At 40.9% G+C, this 22407-nt stretch overlaps 1 protein-coding gene across 1 annotated transcript in view; it reads right to left on the bottom strand.

The window, feature by feature from the left end:
- The window catches only part of KCNQ5 (potassium voltage-gated channel subfamily Q member 5), a 728190-nt gene extending 707653 nt beyond the window's left edge, over positions 1–20537 (bottom strand). Inside the window, exon 1 of the mRNA XM_007945199.2 lies at positions 20143–20537. Within this exon, the coding sequence (XP_007943390.1) occupies positions 20143–20537 (395 nt within the window). The remainder of the gene's footprint in view (positions 1–20142) is intronic.
- Positions 20538–22407: the final 1870 nt, after the last annotated feature.

Genomic DNA, 22407 nt, shown 5'->3' with positions numbered 1-22407 from the left:
ATCAGAGAGTTCCAATGCTGCTTCTTCCTCGGGGATGTGTTCTGGGTCTGTATTCTGCTCCCTTGTTTCTACCACTTTATCCTGCTTCTTTGTGTGAAAATGCTTTTTAAAAGAATATTCTTCATCCAATAGTCAAGTAAACAATGGTATTTGAAATGAATATCACTATTGAGTTTTTAAAAAGCATAGAGTACCTTCAAAGGGCAAGGTTAAGGCAGATCACACGATCTAAAATTGAAGTCATTTCTGTAACAGGCAGGAAGTTCTGGCCATCAGTGCTGGCTCCGACTGTAATTGTTTGATCCTGGCCAAATTACTTAACATTTTTGCAGTCTCAGTTTTCCCATCTAAAAAAGAACAGTGTTAGTGCAGATCACTGAAGGTCCTTCTAGTTCTATAACCCTATTATTTATATCTGCCGAAACAGCAGTCCTTGATTTTTTTCCCAAGTTTAAACTTTAAAAATATGTTTTACTCCTAGTATTAAAACATAAAAAGATTTCTGATTTCCAGAAAATTTTTCACTCAGGCTCAGGGAGCTTGTGAGGAACTCTAGTGGCACAATGGTTAAAGCACTTAGCTGTTTGTACAGAAAGCTCAAGGGTTTGAAACCTCCAGTGGCTCCACTGAGGAAAGATGAGGCAGTCTGCTTCCGTAAAGATTTACAGCCTCCGAAATCCTATAGGGAAGTTCTACTCTGTCCTATATGGTTGCTATGAACTGGAATTGACTTGATGGCAATGGGTTTGCTTGTGAGCTTGTATACATAATTAGGAAATTTCTGGCTACATAATCTTGACGCCCAATACAATTCTGTGTTAATTCATTTATTCACTCATTTATTCATTGGACATATGTCTGTTAAGTGTGCCTATTATTGCAGTCTTTCTTCCCTTGATGAGGCTAACAAATTACATTTGGTTACCAAACCAAACTCATTGCCATTGAGTCGAACCTGACTTGTAACAACCCCTCTTTGGGTTTCCAAGGTGGTATCACTATGAAAGTTGATTGCCCAACCTTCCTTCTGAGGAGTGGGTGGTAGGTTTGAACCGCCAGCCTTCTGGTTAGCAGTCAAATGCCTTAAGCACTACGCCAGAGTTGGTTAGTGAGCATAAAAACTGTCATTAGGTGTGCCAGAAATTATAAGGAGTTTTCACACCTTGTTTGCACATTTGTCAGATGGTTGGTACTTAGAGAGGTTACTAAAGATTTGCCCAAGGTCACACATGTTCAGTGTGGGTGACATCTGGAGACTCTCTTATCCCCTTTACTTGGCTATACAGTTACCAGCTCTGAGTTATGGCTCCACTGCATAACACTGTTACAGAAAGTCTCAGAATTATATACATTGAGTCATCTATCTGTTGATGGTAAAACTCCATCAGGGCCTTTACTCTTGTCAAGAAACCAAGTCATTCATCTACCTGCCATATCACATGACCCAAAGCTCCCATTCTAAACTTCGATTTTCCATGGGAGCTGAACTCTCTTCATCTTGTCTTGCTATTCTCCATTACTTCAATCTTTCCTCTTCTACCACAGCACTCTCTCTATACATTTCTCTTTGTGTAGACATCAGCCACTTGGAGAAATAAAAGGTTTTGCTTTACTTTGTTGTCCGTAAACTACCATTTTTTCTCTCTCTTCATCCATTCATTGTTAAACTTCTCAATTATTCAGGCTAATCTGTCTCCTTCCCTCTCCAAGTACTGTTTTGTGCCTTATCTCACACTATTTAGAATTGCTTTGCACTTACCCGTATCTCTAGTGGGAGATGGAAGATTGCTTTCAAAACCAGATTTCTCTGCTTTCCCACTAAACCCAAAACCCACCATACAGAACAGACTAAAACTGCCCCCACAGGTTTCCAAGGCTGTAAACCTTTATATAAGCAGACTGCTACATCTTTCTTCAAAGGAGCAGCAGGTGGATTCAAACTGCTAATCTTTTGGTTAGCAGCAGAGCACTTTAACTACAGTGTCTCCTCTCTAAATATTATCTTCTCCCCTGGAGTACACAATCCAGTTACTCCTGCTGGAACTTCCTCACCATGCATGATGCCTTTTGTGACGCTGGACGACTGGATTTTTTTTAACCTTTTTAAGAGGACGTTCTGGTTTTTTGTCTATTTTTTCTTTTCTTTTCTCCTACGACACTGGATATCTTTAACACATAGTGCTACAGATGCCAGTCATTCCTAGGTGACCGAGTTTTTTTGTAGGGTCTGTATCCTCCTACTTTATACTGGCCATCTACATTATTATCACTTTCTTAACTCATATCTTCATACCTCTGCTTTGCAATACTCTCATCACATTACACTCCTTCTTTAAGACTCCTTCCTTCTGTGGATGTTATATTGCCCTAGTCTTTCTCTTCTCTCTCACAAACTTCTCCTTCTCCTCTTATCTTCCAAGTGCCAGTACTCCCAAAACATCTCTCCCTACACTCTTCTCCCAGCACCTTTCTTATGTTTTTTCATCCAACACCTCGACGCTGATAACTGTCAACCCTTTGTGTCTCTGTCCCAAAATCCAAACAAGTTCCATGGTCTTTTGTGTGTCCTGTGTCTCTCTAAAACTGAATGAACCAACTTTTTCTTGGTGATAGTCATACTTCCTCAAAACCTTGAACACTGACTTTTTCATTTCTTTTGCTAACCAGAAGCTCATCTGAGACTAAGAAGTCAGGTTCCTCTTTTCAACTCTCCACTATTCTCCCTTCCTTCACATTCCCAGAGCTTAAATTCAGGGGCAGACCCTTGTAATATTGTATTGCTAGAAACTAAGGAGGGGTCACTATGAGTCAGAACCTGGTCGAAGGTAGTGAGTTTGATTTTTGTTTTGGTACCACTCCCAAACACTTATTCTGGAGCAACAGCTAGCTTTACATGAGGTCCCTGAAGCAAGGATAAAAAATCCATTATACATTTATTGTGCAGAGGTCTTTTCAGTATATCATCACTTGCTTTGGAAAACTATGTTAAACTTATAATGTAGAAAGGGGTTTTGAACCAACATGGTTCAACTTTGAACCAAAAAACAAACAGATATTTAACTTTTTTGAGACGGAAAAAAGTAGTATGTCTCAGTGATGACAATTCTGAATTATGGTACCTTCTCTTGAATTAGAGGAATCCTAGTAGCACAGGTTAAAACACTTGTCTGCTAACTGAAAGGTTGGCTGTTCAAACCTACCAGCATCTCTGTAGGAGAAGGATGTAGCAGTTTATTGCTATAAAGATTAATAGCCTTGGAAACCCATGGGGCAGCTCTACTCTGTCCTACAGGCTTGCTATGAGTTGGAATTGACTAGCCAGCAATGAGTTTGGGTCTTTTTGGTCACATGAATTAGAGGAATATTCTGTTTTCTCCAGCATGGTCTGATAGTTTCTTTTTCTTTTTCTTTTTTTTTTACTATTCTTGTTTATGGTTGTCTAGGCTACCTCATTTATTGCCATCTTTAAACTTATTTTTATTATCCACTTTCTGCCCTGAAGCCTGGAATAAAACTCCATACTTACAAGCTCTGGAAAACAGCTCTCAGCAGCATGACCCAACTAGTTTAGGAACAGTGAACAGTGATTTGTAAAGTAACTTATCAAATCCAACACGGGAAGCAAAACCTCTGGAACCATGTAAGGAAATCTTTCCTGTTAGAGATACTGTGTATGTAAATGTAACTCTAACTTCTAACTTTCAGCGGAATGATTGAGTTCATTCCAATCAAAGAAAGGAATAATGGACTACTGTGGTATGGTGGGTTTTTTTTTTTTTTTTTCTGGTGGTACGGTCAAAACTAGTGTCCTGAATGACTATGTAGAAGTTAATGTGACTGGCACAAACATGAAAAGGGGATTATTTTTCTCTGTTTGGTTCATGTCCTACCTTTGCAAGGACTGCAGGACCAACTCAGTGTGAGGCTAAAGTAGGACTCTGTGACTAGGGTGCCTAGTCCTTTGGCTTGATTGTAACCCATCTCATTATGTGTATCCCTTGGTGGAACTTACTTGGCTTTCTTCTGGGGGAAACACTTTGCAAGGACTGCAGGACCAACTCAGTGTGAGGCTAAAGTAGGACTCTGTGACTAGGGTGCCTAGTCCTTTGGCTTGATTGTAACCCATCTCATTATGTGTGTCCCTTGGTGGAACTTACTTGGCTTTCTTCTGGGGGAAACACTTGGATGCCCATTTGAATGTTCAAGCTTGGTGAAACTGCTGTCCCTAAACAAAGCAACTGTCATTTCTTCTAGTTGTCAAGGAGTGCATGAATAATAGCCGCTGTCCCTTGGGTTCAGGGTCCATTCATGAAAGGTATAAATGAATTCACCAAAAGTCACTTGTATTGTCATTCAACTTCTTTGTATTTTCCATTTGAAGGAGAAAAAAAAAAGAGGAATTTCAACATCAGGCATGATAAATTAAAACTAATTTAATCTTATCTTGTACTTCTTTAAGCTGACTGATGAATCTAGTTCAGAAATCCATTTGAAATTAATGATATAGCCTGAAGGAAACGGATCAAGAGCATCTTAGGGATCATAATAAACACCTGTTTTTAAACTTACTGACCTTAGCTTCTTTCACTCTAAGTACCATTCTCTAGATGAAGAAAAGAGACATTTTTCATATCCCTTGAGAAAATCAACTGAATGGGAAGAAGTGTTTCCAAAGTGTTCAAAAGACATGATATGTGGCAGACACTCAAAACATTAAAAAAGGAAGTGAGGGAGGGAGGAGGAAACAGTATTTTAGGCTCCATGAAGACTGATTATAATATTTTCCTTCCGTGCACTAGAATAAAAAAAGATCACAATATTAGAAGCTTGAAGTATATGCTGAAATAAACAGGTATCTAATTATTTCATTTTATTTTAAAAAATAAACTTTCAGTTCATGTTATTTTTCTTAAGCCACCGGGTGTGGGGCGGTAAGATGCCAAAATAAAATATTATGAAGTAGTATTGGTTCCTTTTCTCTTTTTAAAAATACTTTGGAGCAAATTAAACATACTCAGAATGCTTTATTAACTAGAACATTTAGTTTAACTACTTTAATTACTACTCTTTAGAAATTACTATGATCAGTGGGAACTCCTCTGTTGGGTCTCTGTGTGGGAATGCCCTGAGCAGAATGCCCACCAGCACAGGCACTGAACACCCAGCTCCCAAGTTTCCCATGGGGTCAAGGGGACTGGCAATCAGCAGTTCTCTATATAGTGATTCTGGATTTACCTTGTAAATTCCTTCACCAGGACCAAATGCTCCTATTAGCTAAAACACTGCTGGAGAAGAGCCAACCTTTGCTTTTATTCTAAGTCATGCCAGAGAGATGGTTTTGTAGTTCCGTAAATCGTAAACTAATATCCTTCTAGACTAAAAATTCCTTGAGGGAAAAGATTTGTCTGATTTATCTTTTATTTCCTATAAAAAGGGACTTATATATATAGCATGAGGTCAGATTAGCAAATCAACCCTGAAGAATTATGTCCTCATTTTACAAATCAGAAAGCTGAGAAATGCATGGAATGACTCAAAATATGGGAGGAGAATCCAAATTAAGCCTATCTTGTCTTCCTATTCAATCAGGTGTGACAGAAAACAGGTTTTCCTACAATAAAAGCTTATGGGCCAAAACAAAATGTGTATAAACTATTGAATGGAAAACGAATTTGCTCTGTAAACTTTAACTCAAATCACAATAAAAAGTTTTTTAAAAAATAGGTTATGAGAATGGCTCTCTCAAAGCCTATGTATGCACTGGAAAAATTTTCACTAGGAGAAAAACACAGGTGGTTTTCTACTGCATAGGTAATCTGATGATACACTTGCATTTTTAGACCTTGCCTATAAGCCTCTCCATCAAATATGAAAACTGCAGATCTCTTCTCTGCTGCCAAATTACAGATCTATTTCTTGGCTCACTGAGTAAGAAACTCTTAACTACTATAACAGTCTATGTGGTAAATATTTTTATGTTAACTGTTATTTAACTATATGTTACAAAGAGATTTAGAATGAGCGCATTCAAATTGTGGTGCTGGTAAAGAATACTGAAAATACCACGGACTGCCAGGAGAACAAATGAATCAGTCCTAGAAGAAATACAACCAGAACGCTCCTTACAAACAAGGATGGTGAGACTTAAGCTCACTTACTTTGAACACATCATTAAGAAAGATGAGAAAGGGACATCATGGAGGGTCAGCAAAAAGAAGAAAAACCCTCCAAGAGATGGACCAATACAACAGCCCCCTCAATGGACTCAAACATGCTAATGAACACGAAGACAGCACTGGAGTGGGCAACCTTTTGTTTTATCATTTATAAGGTCACCACGAGTCGGAGCTGGGCAGCCACTAGTAACAGCAGTGTGCCTTTTTCTAGAGTCATTCTATCTGGGATAAAAATTAATTTCTGATATATTTCTCAGTTCAATATTCAACTCCCCAAAATGAAAGCATAATCCTTTTTTAAAAAAAGTACTGAGTATCTGAGTATCTAGATTTCAGAAAAATAGATAAATATAAACCAGAAAACTTCAAAGCAATGTTTAGGTTTCACCCCATATTATCTAAGAAATTAGAGCCTAAATAAAACTCTTAAAAAGAAAAAAATAAAAGGTTCTCCCCTTTGTACATCTCAGCCCTTCAATATTTCTTGAGGTCTCTATTGCTTATTGCACAAACGCAAACACAACCATTGCTGTGGAGTCGGATCCAACTCATAGTGATCCCTCCTTGGGTTTCCAAGGTGGTATCACTGTGGAAGTAGATTACCCAACCTTCCTTCCGGGGAGTGGTTGGTGGGTTTGAACCGCCAGCCTTCTGGTTAGCAGTCAAATGTCTTAGGCACTACGCCACCAGAGCTGTTAGGTAACTCAGTCTGCTTCCACAGTATACTCTTGGACCGTCAGCAACACGGTAAAAAGAAATGAGGAGAAATACTATTCCAGAAAGGCAGATGCACGGAGAGAAAGAAAAAACAAACTAGGAATAGTGTAATTGTGGGGCGGAGGGTGATGTGACAAATGAGACAGAGGCGAAAGGGAAAGGCAGAAATGTCCAGGAAAAATGTTTATGTGGGAGAGGAAAGAGGGAGAAGCGTGGAAGGTATATGCTATGTATTTATTCCAGTGTGAAGAAGAGTATACTATACACTTCCCTTAAAAGAAAGAAAGAAAACTCTATAATATCAATTCAGAACAAATGTATTCTGTTGTTGTTGTTGTTTGCCGTCGAGTCAGCCCCAACTCATAGCGACCCCTCCTTGGGTTTCCGAGGCAGTATCACTACAGAAGTAGGATTGCCCAACCTTCCTTCCGAGGAGTGGCTGGTGGGTTTGAACCGCCAGCCTTCTGGTTAGCAGTCAAGTGCCTTAGGCACTATGCTACCAGAGCTCCTTCTATTTTCAGCCATTATGCAATTTTAAAGAAGCAATTGCTGCTATATTTTAACAAATCTTAGGTATTCTTTGATGAAAGTGTAAGTTGGGGATTTAATATTCATAGCAAATGATATTAACAAGTTCTTATAGAAAGTTGAGTCCTCAGTACAAATTGTTACACAATTTAAGCTAGAAGATTTAAGGAAATTCCTGTTTGAGAAAAAAAAAAAATGTTGAAACATTCAAATAATCCCACTGGTAGCAATAAACTGGTGAAATTTGATTAAGAGTAAAGAATTAAAGAATGGAAATCTGGGCTTGATGCCATAGGAGATAGAAAAGAAGCATGTACTTTGGTTTCTTTAGACACAAACTATTTGTGAAGAATTACATAAACAATCTAATTAGAGGAAATTCAAGAATGTAATTAAAGGCTAAAATACATGGCAGAAATAATAAAAGCTACGGGGGGTAAATAAAGGTAAAGAAATGAGCCAGTGCTATCAGGAAAAACTTTATGGAAGAATTAGAACGGGAGCTGGTTAAAATGTGAAGAGAGATAAACAAACAACCCTGATACTAAGTTATAATAAATTTCCTGATACTAGGTTTTCTGGTGGCGTGGTGCCTAAGGCATTTGACTGCTAACCAGAAGGCTGCTGGCTCAAACCTACTAGACACTTCTCAAAGAAAGACTGAGCAATCTACCACCATAGAGATACCACCTCAGAAACCCATGGAGGGGTCGCTATGAGTCAAATCAACTCGACGGCAGTGAGTTTGGTGGGGTTTTTTTGTTGTTGTTATAAGACTATCATGCTTGGTAAAGTGGAGGGTCAGAGAACAGGGGGATGACCCCCCCAAGGAGATTGACTGACACAGTGGCTGCAACAATGGGCTCAAGCATAGCAAGGATGGTGAGGCTGGCACAGGGCTGCGCAGGGTTTCGTTCCACTGTTGCTATGACGGGGAATTAACACAACAGCACCTAACAACAATAGTTTATAAGAGATTTTAACTATGATTTATTTATTTAGCCAATATTTTTGAGCATGTACTATTTGCTAAGAGCTATACTAGACAGAAAGCAGTGTTTGTAATTATTCTGTCCATCTGACATAAGGGGCCTTGGCTCACAGGCACCACGATCAAGGTATAGTAGCTAAGAACGTAGGCTCTGCAGCCAGATTGCCTCAGTTCAAAATTCTGTTCTACCATTGAGTTGGCAGCTGACATTGAACAGATTATACATCTCTCACTACCTCAGTGTTCTGGTCCGTTTAAGGGAGATAGTAATACCAATAGTACCCTATACGGCATTCTGAAGATTCTGAGTCAATGGATACAGAGCATTTAGAACAATATCCAGCACACCGTCAATAATTAAAATGACTATTATTGGTGATAAGCAATCTCCTTTCCTATAACTTCACCTCTCTTGCACTTTCCCCTTAGTCTTCTCTTTCCTTTTAGCTATTATTCAATATCTTTTCTTTTATTCTTGCCAAACTTATTGAGAATATGGTCTATATTCTCTATTCCCTCTCTTCATTTCTGATACATTTCTCAATAAAGAACAATCAATCTGGCTTCTCCCTTCAACACTTCACTAAAGATGAGCACTGGTGAGGTCACAAAATCACTGAAGAATTTCACGCTGCCAGGTTCGATCAGAAATCCTTGGTCCTTGGTATAGTGCCTGAGGCATCTGACTGCTAACCAGAAGGCTGACGGTTCAAACCCACTAGCCACTCTTAGGAAAGAAGGTTGGGTGATCTACTTCTATAGTGATACCACCTCAGAAACCCAAGGAGGGGTCGCTATGAGTTGGCTCCAACTCAAAAGCAGTGAGCTTGATTTTTTTTGGTGTTTATCTTACTAAACCATTCTCTACGTTTCAGAGTTGACTATTTTTTGAAACTCTCTCAACACACTTGGTTTCCATGATCACTTTACTACCTTATTATCTAGTATTTCTTCTTATCTTTTTAATTACTCCATTTATACCTCTTTCCCTCTGCTTTTAGGTGCCATGAAGTTGGTTCCTACTCACAGCAACCCTGTGTACAACAGAACAAAACACTGCCCAGTCCTATGCCATTCTGACAACTGTCGCTATGTTTGAGCCCAATGTTGTAGCCATTGTATCAATCAATCTCTCTGAGGGTCTTCCTCTTTTTCACTGACCCTCTACCTTTACCAAGCAGGATATCCTTCTCCTGGGACTGGTCCCTTCTGATAATGTGACCAAAGTACTGAGATGAAGTGTGGCCATTCTCACTTCTAGGATGCATTCCAGCTGTACTTCTTCCAAGACAAATTTATTCATTCTTCTGGTAGTCCATGGCATTTTCAATATTCTTCACCAACACCACAATTCAAATGAATCAATTCTTCTTTAGTCTTCCTTGTTTATTGTCTAGATTTCACATGCATATGTTGTTTTGTTGTTGTTATGTGCCACCAAGTCGTCTCTGACTCATAGCAACCCCTCCTTGGGTTTCTGAGGTGGAATCTCTACAGAAGTACATTGCCCAATCTTCCTTCTGAGGAGTGGCTGTTGAGTTTAAACCTCCAACCTTCCAGTTAGCAGTCAAGTGCCTTAGGCACTATGCCACCAGAGCTCCTATATGAGGCTATTGAAAATACCATGGCTTGGGTCAAGGGCACCTTAGTCTCCAAAGCGACATCTTTGCTCTTTAACTCTTTAAACAGGTGTATTGTAGCAGATTTACCCAGTAAAATATATTGCTTGATTTCTTAACTGCTGCTTCTGTGGGTGTTGATTATGGATCCAAGTAAAAGGGAATTCTTGATGACGTCAGTGTTTTCTGTATTTATCATGATCATTCTCTCCACTCACTCCTTAAATTTTATTGTTCCCCAGGTTTTCACTCATCACCTATCGTCTTCTCCCTTTACATGTTCTCCTTTGTGGTTTTAATTATGTCTGTACTCTTATATTTTTTAAATCTTCATTAACAAACCGCCGGACATACACTGCTGGAAGTCCTAAAGACACTGAAAGTTCAGCATTTCTAAAGATAAACTCATGAATCCCAACATGGCACTCAGCCTGTTGCTCCATCTGTGTTCTTCAAGTCAGTTAATAGCTCCACTATTTACTAAGCCAGATACCTGAAAATAATAAATCTGTTCCTCTTCCTCATCATTCCCATTCAATCATTTATTAATACATTGTAACTGCATCATCATGTTTTTTTTCTCCATCCTTACTATCATTGCCCCATTCCCAGACCTCATTATCCCTTGGTGAGTTGGAATAACCATTTCAAAACTGATCTCCACTTGAAGAGTTTTATCCCCTTCAAGCCATCATTCACAGAACTGCCAGAGTGATCACTCTAAACTGGAAATCTAATGATACTATTACCTGCCTTAACCTAAATCCCCTCAAAGACTGCTCATCTCTTACAGGATAAAATCCTTGGCCTTCAACATAGCAAGTACAGCCAGCTACCACACATGATCTCTATTTTTCTCTCTAGTTTCAATAGCACAGTTACCACATAGTTGCATACTTAGTTAATCTGTATGCTGAGCAAATAATCCAAGAAAATGCACTATATAAAGAAGAACATGGCATCAGGATTGGAGGAAGACTTGTTAAAAACTTACAATATACAGATGACACAACTTTGCTGAAAGTGAAGATGACTTGGAGAACTTACTGATAAAGATCAAAGACTACATCCTTCAGTATGGATTACACCTTAACAGAAAGAAAACAAAATCCTCACAACTGGACCAATGAGCAACATCACGATAAACAGAAAATAAAATAAAGTTGTCAAGGATTTCATTTTTCTTGGATCCACAATCAACACCCATGTAAACAACAGACAAAAAATCTAACTACATTTTGCATTGGAGATATCTGCTGTAAAAGATCTCTATAAAATGTTAAAGAGCAAAGATAGCACTTTGAAGACTAAAGTGCGTTTGACCCAAGCCATAGTATTTTCAAAAGCCTCACATTCATGTGAGAGCTAGACAATGAATAAGGAAGACCAAAGAATTGATGCCTTGAATTGTGGTGTTGGCGAAGAATACTGAAAATACCACAAACTGCCAGAAGAATGAACAAATCTGTCTTGGAGGAAGTACAGCTGGAACACTCTTTAGAAGTGAGAATGGCCAGACCTCATCTCACGTACTTTGGTCATGTTGTCAGAAGGGACCAGTCCTTGGACAAGAATATCATCTTTGGTAAAGTGGAAGGTCAGCAAAAAAGCAGAAGACCCTCAAAGAGATGATGACACAGTGGCTGCACCGACAGACTCAAGCATAGCAGGGATTGTAAAGATGACGCAGGACTGGGCAGTGTTTCGTTATCTTATACATAGGGTCTCTATGAGTTGCAGCCGACTCGACAACTCCTAACCACATTGTTGTTGTTGTTGTTATGTGCCATCGAGTCAGATCTGACTCATAGCGACCCCTCCTTGGGTTTCCAAGGTGGTATCACTACGGAAGTAGATTGCCCAACCTTCTTTTCGAGGAGTGGCTGGTGGGTTTGAACCGCCAGCCTTCTGGTTAGCAGTCAAGTGCCTTAGGCACTACACCACCAGAGAATTACCACATATTAAGTCCTTGATATATAATAACCACCATGTTAACTGTGTTACACATTTTAAAAAATATCACAACACTTCGATATAGTATGATTATTCCTATTTTACAGATTAAGAAGCAAGTACTGGAAGCAACTTGCTCAGAGTCATTGAATTGGCAAAAGTAGAGTTGATAATTAAATCCAAAAACAAGTCCTACTCCCACAGAATTTTTTGAGGTCAAGGTCTACATTATCCCCTTTTTGAACCATCAGCATCTAGCATACTACCTGGTACAGATGATAGCTATTAATTAAATGTCAAGCTGACTTCACTATTTAAAAAAAAAAAAGGAAAAAGAAAGATAGATTATAAAATCCTAATTATAAAAGATCATTCTACCAGTGGCTGAAGAAAGAATATCATCTTGTAAATGGTATTGTAAATGAAAAGAAACACTACTATGACTGATTTTATAAAAAGTTTAGCTCAATTCTTCACATACAATTAAATTTAAATACCTTTCAAAATATGATATAATCTCTACATTATCAAGGGTAACCTCAAAATTATTTTTAAATTGCATTTTATTGTTTTACAGGAGCAAAAAGAAGGGTAACATAATTATTTGCACTAACATGACTTCTCTGCTAAAGGATACAATGTGTGCATATGTATATATACATGTGTACATGAAATGTATAAGTACATATATTATACATCTATTTATAAACTGACAACTTCAATAACATTGTCCAAAACTCATTCTTTTGACAAGTTGACAGCAAAAGGAATAAAAACATCACCTAAAATTCTGAGACCCATCAAACAATTCCATTAATTATGAAAAACTGTTGTTGTGTAGCCAATCTGCTTTCCAAATTTCAACCAAATAAAATTTCAAACAGTACACTTATAAATGGTAGAAGAGAAAAGTAAATTAAAATGGAAGCATCTACAAATCATTAAACATAACTATGAGCTGTGGCTGTTCTACACTTGGACTTCAAGTAGTTTCACACCACTGGGTGAGGAGAAAACATGCCCTGCTGGCATTTTCATCTGCCAAAACAGCCATTTGCAATTGAAAATTAAAACTGGCACTATTACTTTGTATGCAATTATCAAAAGGCTGCTGGCTATATTCCTTGTTTATAGTGTTTCTTGTTCAAGACTTTACTCTATTTTGAAATATTCTTTTCTTACGTTTTTTAAAGTGATAATATTCCCAATACTGAAATTTTATTTTTTTTAAATTTTGAATTATAATAGGATTCTAATATATTGTTTATGTTCCTGAAAACAGATTGATCTGAAGGGTATGGAAAATTTTATGTTACAATATTAAACAATCAAAACCAAACTCACTGCTATCAAGTAAATTCCAACTCATAGCAACTCCCATTGGGTTTCCAAGGCCATAAATCTTTATGGAAGCAGACTGCCCCATCTTTTTTCCACCAACTGGCTGGTGGGATCAAACTACCGACCTTTTGGTTAGCAGCCAAAGTGCCTTAGCCACTATACCATCAGAGCTCCCGTTATAATATTAGCATGGTATGAAGTAGTATAACTTGTATAAGACCTCTCTATACTTCATGAAAATCGGTGATTTTTAAAGAATTCAGGAGCAAAAAAATAAAATGCAAACATCAATTTCTATAGACAGAGACTTAATTGAAAATAGAAAATGTGTGCAAATAAAAAAGTCATTCATTGGGTCTTATTGTGTCTTAACACAAGAGAGTGTCCAATAGAGTTAAATTCCATCTTCTATAAGTGAACTAGATTATATTACAGAGACGTGGTGTGTTTAGTAAATGAATCAATAACATATGTGTGGAGCATCTTTACGTAGAGACATTGCTCTGGTGATATACAAGGAACAAGATAAAGACAGCCCTTGTATTTAGGAATTAGATGGGGTACACAGGCAATAAACAGATTCCTACTCCAAGCAGAGAAGTGATGTGTTCTGTTTACCTCTTTGGAAAGATCACTTGGGCTACTACGTGGCACATGACCACAGGGATGAAGAGTAAAGCTCAAGATACCAGTGAGGAGGCAGCTCTCTCACTAAAAGATAAGGAAGGGAAATGATAAAACAATCAGATTATTTCTTATTCCAATTAGTCCTTTATTTTACTATAGTGTTTTGGACTCTCAACTGTATCCTCCAGCATTTCTATTGGAAAACAGACATTACTGTACTTACTCCACAAGGGAAGAACTAGAGATCTTCTGAACGGTGACATGACTTACTCCAAATCATAAAGCTTTCATCTTGGCCTTCTGGCTTCTCTGTCATGAATTTTTCAGGTTTCTCTCAGGGCTCTTACTCTTCCATCCACTGCTTGATGTTGGTGATCCCAGACTCTGTCCTCCACCATGCCATCATCTCACTCTGCATTTTCTGGGCTATCTCATTCATTCCATTCATTGAATCAATAGCAGAGCTGGGAGCAAAGCACTGGTCTCCTACTTCTAACCATATACTTTTCTCCCCTAAATGAATTATCAGTATTTTACTTCTAAGAAAACCAAAAGGACATGGTAGCTCCCTCCCCTTTGGCTTGCTCTGAAACTCCTCTATAGAAGGTCTCCAAGTAAAATTATTTACTTACTCAATAAGGGAGCACTTATTGAGCATTTATTCGATAAAGGCACTTTGCTAGGTATTTGGGTTTCAGAGATAAGTAAGTTATTTTCTATGTGGGAAGCTCACTGCCTTATGGGAGAGACAGACAAGTCTACAATTATAACACAGTACCATTATAACAACATTCTCAGAGTGTCGTGGAACTATGTATTAGGGACACCAAACTCATCCTGGAAGAAGGAGGAAACTGGTAAGTGTGCCCAAGAGGAAGTGATCTTTGAATTTTGTTTTGAAGAAAAAGTAGGCAGACTGCAAGGAGTGGGAAAAGTGCAAGAGAGCAGCATGAGCAGAGCCAAAGCACTGAGATAAAGGATGGAGAAGTTCAGCAAGGCTGCAACTCAGGGCACATATTAGAGGGGAGGGTCTGTAGATGAGGCAAAAAAGATGGGCAAAGGCCATGTCATGAAGGGTTTTTGGAGATGTTCCAAAGAGTCTGGAGTTTAACTTACACTATTGTCTCCATTTTCTCAACTCTTTAACGACATCTCAGTCCACTTAAATCACATTTATGGCCTGCATACTCCACTGATAGTATCATAGTAAAGGCCATCAGTGACCTTCTTTATGCTCAATCCAATGAAATCTCATCCAACTTTTCTACTGGAAACTGCTCAGCATAACTTCTTTCCTACACAACTTTCTTCCTCTGCTTTCTCCTGGATTTCATCTTGGGCTTTGGCTGCTCTGTCATGATTTTTCCAGGTTTTTGTATGGGCTCTTAATCTTCCATCCATTGCTTGATGTTTTTGTTCCCAGGCTCTGTCTTCTACCACATCCTCATCTCACTCTTCATTTTCTGGGCTATCTGATTTTGAGTGTTATCTGCCAGGGATGGCTCTGGTTGCTGATCCAAGGTCCACTGGGAAGAGATTGAGTGTGTTTTGTTTACTGCTGTTCTTCCATCACTTACAATTTCCGCCTAAATGACTCACAAACATGTGAAACTCCATATGTCAAACATGAACTCATTACGTTGCCTTGAAAGTCTGTCCTTCATCCTTTGGCCCATATTTTAGTGAGTGGCACTTCCATTTCTCAAATTACCCAAATCAGAATCATCCTCCTCACACTATACATCACACTTATAAAAACTGTATATCAATTCTACTTCCTTCACATTTCTCTAATAAACCCCTGTTTCTCTTCTCTACAGTTACTGCTTTAGTTCCTTAGGTTAACTATCACTTACTTTTCTAGAACAGCCCACTGCACACATGGATAAGTCAAGAAACATTTGTAGAATGAACTCATGGAAGAAAGAACACAAAAATGAATGGAAAACTTGGACAGTTGTGACTGTCCACTACCAGGCCATATTGACTCCATTTTTGTACCCTTCCATACACCAACCAAAGTGCTGAAAGTCAGACCTTTCCAAAATTCTTATCTAATTATGTCATTGCCCTGCTTATCACCATTCAATGACCACTTCTGCCTACAAAATAAAGACCAGACTCTGTGGCTGACATCTGAGGCTATCCAAGGTTATGTATGTGTTTTTGCTCTACCTTCTTTTCTTGCTGTTGTCCTCATTCTGAAAATACTTAATAGTATGAATTAATTACTATGCTGATTCATAATTCTTTATCTTTGCTCTAGCTGTTTTCTCTATCAAGATTGCTCACCTCATCACACCCCCACCCCACCTGTTTTGCTCACCTTAAAATTAATAGCTGATCTGTCAAAACGCAGCTAATGCCTCACTTCTTGTCTGAAGCCTAGGCTGACCCCTCTGCCCTCATCTGCCCCACTTGCTTTACTTTTCCCACGTGACTTTGTAAGTATCCCTGTAATGGAACCTGTAACACTGTTTCACACTTAATTGCTCACACACTTACAGTAATGCCAAACTGAAGTCATCTTCATTCCTTGAGAGTGGAGGCCTCTGCCATATTAATTTGGTAATTAGCATATAGTAGGCCATGATAGACAGATGGATGGATGAACGGATGAATAAATGATAGAGAGTTATGGAAATACTTTAGGAAAGGGAATGGCATGACAAGATTTGCATTTCACAAAAACCCTACAATGTCAGAATGGAGAGCTGAAAGGCTCAGAACAGACATCAGATGATCAGGCAGGAAAATATTATAAGCCATCCAATGGAGAGATTGAGAAACAGAGTGGGATCATGGCACAAGGAAGGAGAAGAGGGAATAGATTTGAGAGATATTTAGAAGGTGAACAAACAGAATTTAATGATCTTTGAGATGGTCAGCAGACTAGGTATGAGAAAAATGAAGGCATCAATGACTTTGGGGTTCCTAGCTTGGGTGGCATTTTTCTGTTTATTAGCAAGAAATGTTTTAGAAAACATAGATATAAGATTGATAATCCACTGTTCATCTAGTTTAAATTATCTATAATATCTAATCCATGGCATTAAACCAGGCAAAGACACAGGAGACAAAGTAGTGAGTTTCATGTAACTGTAACACTGTTTCCTGTGTAATTTCCCAGAACCACATTTGTTGCATCATTGTAAATCTGTATATGGGGCCTTGTCACCTGTATTCTATAACCAACATTATGCTTGTAAAAATTTCTTAAAAAGAAGAGGAATTTAAAAGGGGCAAGCCATATTCAGAGAAATGTCTTGTAAGTCCTGAAGTCAGCGGTAACAGCACACACTCTCCTATTCTCCAATAATTTATAAATATTGGAAGAAAATATTTGAAGTAGATCACCTTTTGCCAGCCATCCCAGCAGTAGGCTAAGATATGTACTCTTGAGACCACATTTTATACCACTAAAACATCATTATAGTAATGATTTTTGCATATTTAACAGAAATTTTTCTTTACGTGAAACATAACTTTAAAAACACTTTTCTTTTTTTCTTGGCACTGAAAATATTGGTCGACCAAGTAAATCCATCCCTGAAGTACCTCATTAATCACAGTGCACTTGTTCTTGGCAAGAATCTTAATGTGCTACAGAAACTGTTATTAAAGTAAGATTTAGGGATTCCCACGTTGGCAAGGAATTAGTTAGTTATACCTCTCTAGAAATTGTTTGCTTATAATTTCCTTTTTTATTAATGAGCTTGTTAAACCTACAGCTCAAGGCAACTTTACTTTTATTAATTTAATGTGTAAAGTCCAGTTATCCTAAAGTTTATTTAAAATCATAAGCAGCAATGGCCAAAGATGGCCTCTTTTCTCAGGGTCTGCTGTAAGTACCCTCCCAGAAGAAGATACTACCCACTTCCTCCCAGATGATGATACTCTCCATTCCCTCTTTGTGCTAATGTGGATCTAGCACCCCTATCTAAGTGCTCAGGCATTACAGTTTCAGACTCTAGATGTGCAAAACTTCATATTAGCCACATTGTATTGACAAGAATATATTTCCTTTCTGCTACTAACTACACTGCTAGACTGATAAAAATCCAGTGAGTAGAGGACTACCCAAACTTGAATCTTTTGAAAACTCATTTATCAAAATTATAAAACTCTTTAAGGTCATAAAAACCTATTTAAACAATAACATTTCAAAAAGAAAATGATAAATTTTAAGAAATCCTCCTTCATTTTCAAAGATGACAATGAGAAGATAGAAAATATGTGAACCAACCACAGTTTTCTCTAATCTTCTTTGAATATACAATGCATAATTTTTCCAAAATAAAAGGCCTTAAAAGGCATGATAATGTAAAGTCAAAGCTATATAATATTCTGAACATACTTCTGTTGAAAAAAAATAGCAATCATTATCCATACAGTATATATTTGCTCCCAAATTGAGTAAAGATCATTATTGCTAAGTTTTTAATAGATTCTGACAGCTGAAAATAATTTCTCAATTCATTACCTAGCAAGATAAATTATATATCCACTCAGATGGGATAAATGTGAAAAGTATCAGTAGCATTCCTCTGTTTATCACTTATTAAAATGATCAAATCCAAGCCAGTGTGAATGTTACTTAAATTAACAATAAAATTGTACCCTTTGATGCAAAAATAATGCAACACAACGTTCTCCTTATATACATTGTAAAATGGAAAGTTGGCTGGAATAGTCTACCTAATGCTACATGTTCACATCAATTTGAGAAATGTAAAATTTTCCAGACACCAGAGCCCCACAATCGGGGCTCCACCAATTTCCTGACTCCTCTGTGGTCAAATTCCAGATTACAAAACCAACCTCTCTCTCATGCTATTTCGAAAAATGTTTCTGGTGTCAAAGCCATCAGGTGGTAAAAGTTATGTTCGAATGATACTCTTCATTTCAAAAACAAACCTAGTTTGTGCGTTCAAAACCTATTTCATTAAGAAACAAGAAATGTATCAGTGAGTGCCTCCAAGTCTCTACTGGTGTCCTAAGACTGCTGCCTTTACATTCCATTTTGACCTAAAGAAGCAGGAACAAAAGAGTGAGAAAGAGGAAGAAAGAAAGGAAACAAAGGGAAGAAAAAAGGAAGGAAAGGAGGAAGGAAAGAAAGAGATGCAGTCAAGTGAAAGGTATAAAAACAATGTCCAGATAAACCTAAATATACCAGGAGACTTCACAAATGGACGTTGTGGGAAAAACAGTAGTAAACTTTAAAGCCACTGAAAGATTTTTAATGCCTAAGGGAAAAATAAACATTTGCTTCCAATCATTTTCTCATTAAGCATTCTCTGCTAGATGGCAAGGGCTTACTTACACTCACACTCTTTGACTCAGCACTACAACTGCCTACTTAACTCGCTGCCTGAACTCTGTCCGAGGTGGCCCATTTGCGCGCCCGTTACTGCACCTCTTCCCGCGCTTCTGCACCCCAGTCTCCCCTCTAACCCAGGCCACAGTACGGAAGCATAGCCTCGCCTGGCCCTGCTCGCCTCTTCTAGACCTTGGCCACCTTTTCTGTGGTGTGGCAGCAACAGTTACATACACTGAAAGATTTTCCGTTGGTGGTGGCTGGGTTGGTGACGAGGCGTGTTTCCGGGCGCACTTAAGCTAGCCCTAACAAATAACATTTCCCCGCGCTCCACCCCTAAGACTTCGTACAAGACCCTTCTTTTCTCCTCTCTGTACCTCTTCCTACCCCTTCACCTCCTAACCTCTCCAATACACTCACATGTCTCTTAAGGGCGCACGTCCTCCCTCTGCATTTTCTCAGTTCCCGGGCGCCCCGCTCTACTGGAGTTTACGTATCTTGGGACCTAATCGCTCCCTATTATCCGTGCCGCCTAAATCTAGCATCTGCCAGACTCCCGCCCTTGGTGCCTGAAGCTACCTGGCAGCTTAATGGGTGTCTTCGGGGCGAAGATTCAAGCTGTAGTGGTCACAGAGGTGGGGCTAGGGGTGGCAGAAGGCTCTACTAGGAATACCACAAACACGTGCAAAGAAATAAAAGCCACCACGTGTGTGTGTGTGTGCGCGCGCGCGCGTGTGTGTATATGTGTGTGTGTGCGCGTGGGTGTGCGCGCGCGCGACTGACCAGGGCGCGGAGCGCGCCCCGTGGGGCCAGGCGCACAAGCCCCCCCGGCGCGGGCGTGGCTGGGGGCTCGCGGGGAACGCGGGTACTCACACGAACGCGTGGTAAATGAACGCCCAGCCTCGGGGTCTCTCCAGCACGTTGTACAGATAATTCTGCACCCGCCGGTACTTGACGTTGCGGCGGCAGCTCTGGCTACTGGTGTACGAGAGCGGTTTCCCCAGCAGGCTCATCCGGGCCCCCTGCTTGCCCCGGCGGCTCTCTTTCAGGCCGCCGCCGCCGCCAAGCGCGGCCGCGCGGGTGCCCAGCAGCAGCAGGCCGTCGCCCCTGGCGGCCGCCGAGTTCAGCAGCACCCTGCCGCGGCCCGACTCCACATCCTTCATGCCGCTGCCCTGGCGCCCCCCGCCCTCCGCCGCCACCGCCGCGCGGCTCTTCACCCAGAGCCCGGCGGCGCCGCCCTCCTCTCCTCCCGCGTGGTGGCGGGGCATGGCATCACCACCGGCACTGCGAGGGGGGCGCCAGCGCCTGCGGCGGGGGCAGCGGCCTCATGCGCGCGGGCGAGTTGAGAAAAGGAAGCGAGCCGCCGACGGGGCGCCCGCCGGCCAGCGACCTCCCGAACCGGGGGCGGGGAAGCAGCCAGCTGGCAAACCGCTGGGGCTCGGGGCGGGGGCCGGGGGTGTACGGAGGTTGCCGAAGCGTCTCAATTTCTAGCAGCCTTTAGCTTCAAATTCGAAATCCGGACCTGTTTGGGGAGTCACTTTGAGAGGTTTTCTCTTGCTCCTTCTCTGTACCTGAGACTACCACTCCCTCCTCCTCGAAGTGCCCCAGGCTCAGAGGAGGAGTGCGAGGCGCTCCGAGGCGCGCTCCCACGCGCGCACACCCAGCCCCTGGCTCCCCCTACTTCTTGTCCTCCCTACGCCCAGACTGCATTCGTCTCCCACCTCCCCCAATAAGGGACGAAGCTCCAAAGCCTAAGAGGCGCGGGTTTGGTTTGGTTCTCTTAAGAGCTTTAAGGTTGTCAGAAGATTAAGTCTGCCAGGTGCACTGAGGAAGAACAGGAGACGCTGGCGGCTACACTGGTGGCTATGCCGCCGTTGCGGATCGTGCCATCCTTTTGGCAAGGGATGTGAGCGGGAACGGCCCTGGCCTGCCCTCTAGGTACCAGTCACTCCTCCAGCAGATGCGCGGACGACGCTGCCAACTGTGACGCTCAGGTCCCCGTGCGGCCAAAGAGCCCTGGGCACTTCAGTGTGCAGATCACAGGACGCGGCTGCCGAGCCCGCGAGGCGGAGACTGGGCATTTTCCCGTGGGTCACTCCAGCCTACGAGCTGTGACTTTCCAACGAGGATCAGAAAGCAAGCCCGCGAGTAAACTGCATATCCTTCCCAGCTTGAGGGTGGATTGTGGTGTAAAACCCCGAAGTCGCTTCTCCGCGGTGAGGGCGCTGCCACCCAGCTCCGCCTGACAGCGGCGCAAAGTCGGCGGAGTATACCTCCCATGGATAACGAACCCAGTTCCCTCGGTCAAGAAATTTCCATGTTAAGTCCCAGAAAGTCATAAAACTGCTAAGTCTCGGCAGTGGCAGCGCGTGGCCCCAATGTTGGAGAGAAAAAATCCTGGAAAAGTGAAGAGCAGATTTCTGAGGGTCCTCACGCAGCCCGGGTATCTAACTTACACAGTCAAAGACATGTGGCGAGGAGCCACTGTGGTTGGGTTTCCCTCCAGCTCTGTTACCCGGGCGGCCCAAAGCGCTCACCCTTGACCGGCAGTGAGACCACTGTTCCTCCTGCTGCGGCCTCTATGGCCTTCAGAAACAGTGTATTACAACAAATAAGAAGTTAGACATCACAGTCGGTGTGGGGAAAAATGCAAGGAAGCCAGGCTTGGGAACTTCTTCCCAAAAGAGTGCATTTCCCAATATATAAAAGAAAACGGTCACCAAGTTAAACTGAAGGGAAAACTAAGCTTCCACCACAAAGCCATAGCAGAGTAGCAACGTGGTGATTCGGTGTGCTTTTTTCCTCTCCGTAGCCTAAAACTGAGACAAGAATAAGGCAAAAGTCTTATTGCAGCTTGTCTCCTCCCCTCAGATACTCTTGCAGCTCACTTTGTATACACACACCCACGCCCGCGGCAGAGGCTTTCTGCCTCTGCTAGTAGGTCCATTTAAATGCTTTATTTATATTTTTTATTGTTGTTGCTATCAGTTGTGTGAAACCCTCTCACCGGCTCCCGGCCACTGGCAGGACCCTGGTTCCCGTCCTTCCTTCTTCCAGCCTTCTCAGGAGGGCAATACCTCGCAGCTGGCAGCGGTGGCGTGTGACTGCGCCGAGCACCAGTACCCAGAGCCACTCTCG

Source organism: Orycteropus afer, unplaced genomic scaffold, assembly GCF_000298275.1.
Source record: "Orycteropus afer afer isolate SDZICR_OR568_19922 unplaced genomic scaffold, OryAfe1.0 scaffold00133, whole genome shotgun sequence".
In the NCBI taxonomy this organism is placed as follows: domain Eukaryota; kingdom Metazoa; phylum Chordata; class Mammalia; order Tubulidentata; family Orycteropodidae; genus Orycteropus; species Orycteropus afer.
Note: the sequence above shows the minus strand (reverse complement) of the source record. Positions and strands in the feature narration are given on the sequence as shown.